This window comes from Quercus robur, chromosome 8 (genome assembly GCF_932294415.1).
Source record: "Quercus robur chromosome 8, dhQueRobu3.1, whole genome shotgun sequence".
NCBI lineage: Eukaryota > Viridiplantae > Streptophyta > Magnoliopsida > Fagales > Fagaceae > Quercus > Quercus robur.
In genome coordinates this window covers 57,908,025-57,916,119 of record NC_065541.1, presented here as the reverse complement: position 1 = coordinate 57,916,119, position 8,095 = coordinate 57,908,025, and the positions used below count along the sequence as shown (strand labels likewise).

The following is an 8,095-nucleotide window of genomic DNA, read 5'->3' as shown; positions in this document are numbered from 1 at the left end:
GGATTTGTGGTCCAAATTAATTTGAGTAAATTTGGGCTCAGCGTGGTCAGTTCAAACTAGGCTCAAACTGAAACCCTTAACAAGTCCAGTGATTGTTGTGGTGGGCCTAAGTTAGAAAACACAAAGCAATAGGGGTCACAACTCACAAGCTATTAGGTTTGGGCTCTCCAACAAATAAAAGCTCTAATAAACCAAGCATAAGTGAAATAAACAATGAGGCCTAATAAGCAATATCAATCAACTTGGTCCACAAGATAATTTTTAGTCAGCTAGCCCATAAATGAAACTCGGGATAGCGACTCTCTTTTGACAAGTCACGTATATTATTGGTCTTTATTAAGGCTATATCAACGCCTTAAAACTCGGGGGAATCATTAAATACTTCAAAGTTTCCCACTTTCGAGGAACCAGTTACGGATGAGTCTAAAAAAATATTTCAAGTCTTTATCTTTAACCTAGTTGAAAAAACAAAAACAAAAAAGCAATCAAAGATTCAAGAACGCTACACTACAGAAGGCTTTCAAATTCAACTCTTGGAAAAAAATTGTAGTTGCTGGCAAAAATTGTGGGAACAACCCTACCATTTGTCTGACTATTAGAAGGCTCAGTTTGGAGTTTGGACAGGTGCCCTTTTTTATTTTGGAAAAGCACCTTGGAGTCATGTTTGGCATGGTCACCATTTTAATGTAGACCAAATCCTCAGCTCACACTTAGGAGACCAAGACTATATAGGCAAGGTCAAAAGTCCAAACCATGTTGCAAAATTCTGGCCCAATTTTAAGAAATTGGTTCTAATCTGATCTCCAAGGCGCAACTAAACAATAAGTTAATAACACCTTATCCTAAAATTTATAATGTGTGGATTGCAATTAACTAAATTGGTGAATTTTAGTAATTGAATTGAATAAATGCCTTAAGATTGAATGCTACCTACACCCAAAAATTTATTGATACATTATATTGTTAAGAGCTTTATAACTTAATAACTAGTAAATTTTTTTTGTCATTGAGTAAGTAACTTAGGATTGAATGCTAACTACAACAAAAAAAATATTGATAAACTCTATAGCTCAATTGACAATTTTTATGTCTTTATAGTTTAAATTCTCTCTTCTCCAACTATTAAATTATGGCATCTCAAAAAAGAAAAAAAAAAAGAAAAAAGGGTAATATAACATCATGTGCTACATATCTTTCGAGGAAGTGAGGCACCATAGAAAAAAACCATTCGACGTGTTGGGCATCTCTTAAGATGAAGTGGTACTCTATTGTCATCCTTTCTCACATACAAGTATAGAACAGAGTCACAGACCAATTTTTTTGAAACTTTTTAATTCTGCTTTTGACTTCATCAATCAAGTGTCCCATTGAGTGTAGCGTGTGGATTGTTTTTTATGAGGCCTTCCTCTAGTATAATCTCCTTCACTTTACTTATAATTTTGTTATAGACACAACATTTCATAGATTCAATTACTTGCAAAAAGGCCAAGCTAATATGAAAACTCCAAGCAGTTTCTCAAACATTTCTTAGATTCAATCACTTTTTTGGTGCACATTGTAGGCGATGATCAGGTTGGCTAGGCTTTTCAGGTTAGGGGAGAGAATAGACACCATTCTCACAGGTCTCTAGAACTTTTTTTCTTCATATTAATGAATGTTTCTTTCAAAATATTGACAATCAAGCAAACTCAAAAAATGTGTCTTGGAAAGGACTTCATACGATATGATTAAAAAGTCCAATCAACATACGAAATGAAAATAACAGAAATGATTGATGCAATCAAATTGGTTTTTATGCCCTTTTAACACACATATTTTTATTTTATTTATTGTTGGTAATAAAGTTGCAAATGTTTAATCATTAGGTTGCGGTGGGTTGGATAGGGACACATTGCCAAACCCAAATGGCTCAAGACGACACTTAGGCATGATAGGGATCATTATCCTGAAGCCCAAAGCAAGCTATGAAAATCACCAAACCCAATGATGTGTTTAAAAACAAAGTTGAATCAAGGTTTCAACCTTCCCAATTTGTAATGATACCTGCATAGTCAATTGTAAAAAACACCAGGGGCTAATAAACTCATTGATATTGTCGTTCCTGTTGCATGATTTGCATCAAAACGCGTTTACTTTGTTATCTTGTCCTTAAAATAGAATTTTTTATCATCACCATTTCAAATTTTGGAAGAATTAGATAAAATGCCCAAGTCACAAGCTATTAAAAAATTAGTATGGGTTTGAAATGCAATCCCTCTATCACAATTTCTGTGCAGGGAAATGAATGGACTTACAACTCTATATTTTTTGAAACTGTTTGTTGGTTAGTAGGTGACATATTTTACTATTTCTGATCCTTATTGATCACTAAATTAATATGTGATGAAAATTTTAACCATCTTGATTCTTGACCCATCAAACGCAGGGAGTTTTCAATTTCAATAAGCATGAGTGCAACAACCACACATCTAGGGGCCTATGGTCCCAGCTTACTTGCAATGTGTACATAGACCTGAAAAAAACAGCAAAGCACTCTTGCCATGTGCACAAAAACATTAATGTGACAACATTTATGTTTTGTTAGCAACCCTACGATACTTTAAAGCCAACCTTCACTCCACTTTAGCTTTTGGAAAAAAAGAAAAGAAAAAGAAGGCATTTCTTACAAAAGATAGAAGATAAATTAGTTTTTACAGTAACATCAATATATACTAAGTCTTAGTCTCAATTTTTTTGGTATCACCTATGAATTTTCAATAGATTTAGTCAAAGTGGACTACATATATTATTTTCCTCCATTTTATTATATTTGAAGTCATATATTCTGGTATTTTCTTAATTGACATTTTTTTTTTTTTTGTCAGCTTGAATTATTATTATTATTTTTTTTTTATTGATGCATAAATTGCAATTCCCTTAACATGAGCAAATCATCTCAAGTAACTTTAGACAAATTAGCCTTTAAGTCAGCAAAAGTACTGCCAAATTGCTAATCAGAACCAGTATTCTGAAAACCAGCATTTGGCTAAGACATAGGTTTCATTACAAACCAAGGAAATAAAGCAATAATAGCCGCAAGAAGGAAAGGATCTAAAAGAAGAATCTGAAGCTGGAAAGAAAAAAGTGGGGTAGAAAGCTTAAAAAGAAGAATCTGAAGCTGGAAAGAAAGAAGTGGAGGAGAAAGCAATATACTTTCTTGAGCCAAACATTAGGCAAATTTTGGTTCATAAAGCAATACACTTCCTACCAATATTGAAGACTTGTCTTGCTTTAGTTTTAAACGTAACAAAAAGAAGTTCTGAAGTGCTCACTAAATACTATCAAGTGTGCTGATAACCAGTATCAAATTATATAAAAGATTGAGTTCAGTAAAAGATACAAGCAAAAATAAAATAGCAAAAAAATAGGGAGTATCTAAGAGAAGCTAGCAAGGAAGAAAAGGGAGAAAATACAGTACTTTGTAAAGGCACTTGGGTCAAGCATAACAAATCTCAAATTCCATTACTCATCTCAGAATTTTCTACTACAAATGAACTGCAAAAAGAATTCCCTTAGAAAGGAACAAAAAGAAAAGAATGCAAAAAGAAAAGAGACAACACAGACTTACTTTAGGGACCTACTACCCATTACTGAACCTAAACTCTATCCTTAAACTTGCATTTTTGTCTACCCATTTTTAGTTCTCTCATTACAATCCCTCGTCTACTAAGCTAAAATAAGGTCATCTATTGCTCCTATTCCTCCCCATTCCACCCCTGTACAAAAAAACAATGAACCAAAGTAATGAATAACAGTAAGAGAAACAACATGAGAGGACAGAGGGACGCGGTGAAGAGAAGAGATTCCTGCTTGGAATACAGTTCTCTCATCCTCCCCTACATGTATTCCATTGCAAGGTTGCTATTTGCATTTGGAATGAGTTCTGGTGAGGCAGCCATCATTGGCATTTTCCCAATGCCAACCTTCTCGCCAGTCTTGTTTCTCATTTCAATCACCTTCTTATGAGAATTGGAGTGCAATGATGGAACAAATGTTGGACTTGCTGCAGGCCGGTATTCAGGGAAGAGCCGGCCAGACTTGTAACGAACACCACAAGCATTGCAAAGCGTTTTGGGCCCCATTGGGCCTGCCCTCCATTGGGGAGTCTTGGTTATCTCACAATGCATGCATTTCCTCACTGATTGTGATGGCGGATTTTGATTTGCCTCCATGGGGCCTAGAGGCACTGTCAATTTGATTTTCTTTTTCTTCTTGTGTTCTGCATTGACTTGTTTTGGTATCTTGATCAAAAGACGAGACTCTGCAAAGTTCTCAGAATCTGAAGTGACTTTTGGTGCAAGGAATGGCTGAGGGGTCTCGGTAATAGAGGAGGTCGGGGATATGAGCTGCATTGCCAGGCGAGGATTGAAGGTGGCAGGGCGTGGACGCTTGCTGCGAGCACGTCCACGTCTGCCAGGAGTGATGGTTTCTGGGCTGCGGGGTACATTCTTCTCCCCTGAGCAGGAGCTACTGCTTTCGAGGACAGAAACTGGGCTGGAGGTCTGGAATTGTTGGTGGGATGAATCCTTGTTGATGAATGACTCTTCTTTATTCATGGTAAGGCTTCCACCAGAGAAGGAATCCTCAACAAAGTTTGAAAGCCATTCAAGCTGAATAATGTCTTCATACTACAGTCACAAAATAAGAAACAAAGCTGAATCAGATGAAAGTTGGACAGTCTGAGATTGTTTCACATTTATCCAACAAAATCTATACTCCCTAGTCTAGCTAGACCATTAAGCATCCAAAATAATATGTTGTTAATCTTTGACATTACACCAAGAACCCATCTTGCCACAATTCACTCATTCCAAATTACACCAACTTTAAGTAAATTGCCAATTTCATCCCTAAAGTTTTTTTTTTTTTGTCATTTAAGTATTTAAACTTTAACATTCATGCCAAGTTAATCCTTCTGTCTATTGTCATTAATAAATTAACACTATTCAGACTTCGACAAAAAAACGTTAAAATTTAGGAGCGAACATGACAATTCACCAAACTTAAAAGAGTGTAATTTAAATTTCGGCCTATGCATAGCTTCTAGATGGGGCCATTGTATAACTCACTAACCACCTATCAGTTTTGACAATTGCTTGTGAGAACATTTGAACCATGCGACCAAGGATAAAAAAGAAAAGACAGGAAGTTGTCACACATCAGATTTTTAAATTTTACACCAATGATTATTGTTGGCAAATCAAAGAGGAAAATAAAATTAAAAAAACAAAAAAAGCCACACAACTTTGAACATGATTATAATTGACTTTTGTCTTTATTATAACTAAAAAATCACAAGACAAATCACGTGATTTCCATTAATTGCGCCACTACAAGTATTAAAAGTGTGGACACCACTATACGACCATACGCGTTTGTCGTCGATTGGTTTTCCAAATGTGATTTTACAATTTAGACCCCCCGCCAATAACGCTACTGAAAGTCTGAAACGACAAAAATATCCCTTAATTTTGTTTTTTGAATTTTGAATTTTAAAATTTTGAAAAAGATAAGAATTCAAAAAATTTTCTGTCACATACCATGTATGTACGCTATACAACACAAAGTCTATCTACCTAGTTTGTCCATTTAAGGTACACAACAACTAAAATAGGTCCCACTCACATGAAAAAACACTGACACCCATAAATTACATTACAAGCTAGTTATTATTAATTTATTAATTATAACTCACCGGAACAGAGAGCTCGGCCGAGAGGTCCGAGGCGCTGTTGTTGGTCGAGAAAACTGAGTCAGAACCGGGGAGTGACTCGGGCTGAGTTTGCCAAATGTTAGGGATCAACGAGTTGCAATCCTCGTTGGCTTGACCAGCCTCAACATCGTCAGCTGGGAAATCAAGCAAGTCGTCGATTTGGTCGAAGAAACTGCCACAGTCTATTTCGTCGATGAAGTTTGGTCCGATCATTGTCCCTTGAAAATGAACTTTTTTTTTGTTCCTGAGCAAGAAAATTTGTGAATTTGAGAATGTTAAAAACAGTACAAGGAGTAATAAATAGTGAAAACAAAATGATGTGGGTTTTTTTTTTTTTTTTTTTTTTGGGTGGGGGATTAGTGACAATGTAGTAATTATGAGGCCAACGCATGAAACAGTGTGGCGCATTTTAGCAAAACCATACGTTAAAAAAAGAAAAAAAACATTAAAAGTGTTACTCATTTTGTACCCTTCTAGATTTTTTTTTTTTTTTTTATGTTAAAAAAAATTCTGTTATAAAAAAATAATAAATAAATTTAAAAAAAAAAAAAAAAAAAACCCGACATTCAAGATGAGATGGTATTTCAAAAGTGGGCAACAAACACATGGGCGCAAAGTAGCGCCAGCTGGTCCCAGAATACGTCACATTCACTCACTTATTGCAATTTTGCAAAGTTGGGGTAGTGGTTTTTCAAATTAAGGGTGTTTTTTTTTTTTTGGGTTTGAGAAATAATGAGAAGGAATTTTAGTTTATGAAAACTTTGTTAAGAGTACTAACCTGGGAGTTTTGTAAGGAAGCCGAGGAGTTTGAAATTTGAACTCTTAATTTGTTGAGTGTAACTGAAGAGGGATTTGAGGAATTTTACTTTAATACCTGCACAAACCAAAAACAAAATGGGTTATTTGTGTGTACAGATAGAACTCAAAATCTCTACAGTAGTGTGTTTTAATTTGTACAAAGAATGTAGCAGTGTTTGGTTGCTTAGAAAACAAGTAAAGAAAGTGGGAATTGAATTGTGGGGGGTTTCTTAAAATTTCATTTCGCCAAGTTCCTGAATTTTGAAAATTACATTCCTTTTCTGTTCTTTTCTTTTCCTCAGCAACCAAACAGTGAAATTAATCAGTAATGCTTAAAATCCCCAAAACTCAAACCCCACCGACACTCAAATTCCGAAACTTAAACATAGCCGACACTCGAAATTTTTGAAAATTTGACTCAAAACTTGAAAATGAGAATCCACAAAACGCATAGCCAGAGCCAAACCTGAGGTCAAGAACAAATAACACTCCCGCCCAAAACTAAAAACTAAAACTTGGAATGACTTTAGAAGAGAACACAAGAAGAAACCCAATATTTCCTTCAATATAAGAGCACCCAAAAAACTTTCAACCCCAAACCCAAAGCACACAAAACCGTATTATTATCACTAGTTTTAACTAGGCAGTCCTAAAACAACCCCTATTCCTCCATTATAAACCTATAGAAGAGGAGTGCTAGTACTAGCAATAGTAGAAGTTGTAGTTGTAGTAGTTTGTAGCTCATTACCTCCAAAATTGCAAAGAGAGAGAGAGAGAGAGAGAATTAGAAAGAAGAGGGAGAGAGAGGTTTGAAAGGAGAGAGAGGAGAAGGAGAAAGGCTAAAAAGGGTTGAGAGATTGTGATGGAAAATGTTAGGTGAGCCTCCTCCTTCATTGCTAGCTGGCTTTTACTATCCCCCTCACTGTCTTGATGTTGAAGTCTTCTCTCTCTCTCTCTCTCTTTCTCTCTCTCCAAACACCCCCAAAAAAAAAAAAAAAAAAAAAAACTCTCTCTCTCTTCTGATTACACACGGGTCCCACACGTCCACCGCTCTCTCCTCGTCCCACCACACCCAACTCTCCCTTTTTAATTTCTTTCACGGATTTTCACCGCTCTTGCTTTCTTTATTTAATTAAACAAAAACAAAAAAGTTGGGTGGGTTTTTTTTTTTTTTTTTCAAAGACGTAAAGAGGGAAAAAAAAAAAACACACAAAAAACAGTGTTGGGAATTTTGCTTACTTTTTTTTTTTTTTTTTTTCTTCTTCTAACAACTGCTGAATGCTGGTACAACTTTTCTTTCAGTTTCTTGGGTTTTGGGCCTGTGAGACTGAAGACTGTGCACACACAGATATAATGTGAGAGAGAGTAAAAAGAGAGAGTGGATATTATTTGTACCGTAGTAAGTACTAAATATAGACAGAGAAATGTGGTCTGAGGCTTTGTCAGGCTTTGAACCGCCGTTTGTTTCCGACAGACATTGTTTTTTACTTTCTTTTTCTCTTTGATGAGACCCTTTTCTTTTCTTTTTCTTTTTTTTTTTTTTAC

The 8,095-nt window shown here is 35.5% G+C and overlaps 1 protein-coding gene across 2 annotated transcripts; it reads right to left on the bottom strand.

Annotated features, from left to right (window-relative positions):
- Positions 1-3,475: 3,475 nt before the first annotated feature.
- Positions 3,476-7,456, bottom strand: LOC126697249 (GATA transcription factor 8-like). Of its 2 annotated transcripts, none has more exons than XM_050394155.1 (4): positions 7,299-7,456; positions 6,531-6,626; positions 5,735-5,996; positions 3,476-4,667 (listed from the first exon to the last, which is right to left on the bottom strand). In XM_050394155.1, exons 3-4 carry the CDS (start codon positions 5,963-5,965, stop codon positions 3,876-3,878), a joined length of 1,023 nt encoding a protein of 340 aa, XP_050250112.1. In that variant the 5' UTR covers positions 5,966-5,996; positions 6,531-6,626; positions 7,299-7,456; the 3' UTR covers positions 3,476-3,875. The 2 variants fall into 2 exon arrangements, with proteins under 2 accessions (XP_050250112.1, XP_050250113.1); XM_050394156.1 differs by lacking the exon at positions 7,299-7,456 and adding an exon at positions 7,017-7,248.
- Between the last annotated feature and the right edge of the window lie 639 nt (positions 7,457-8,095).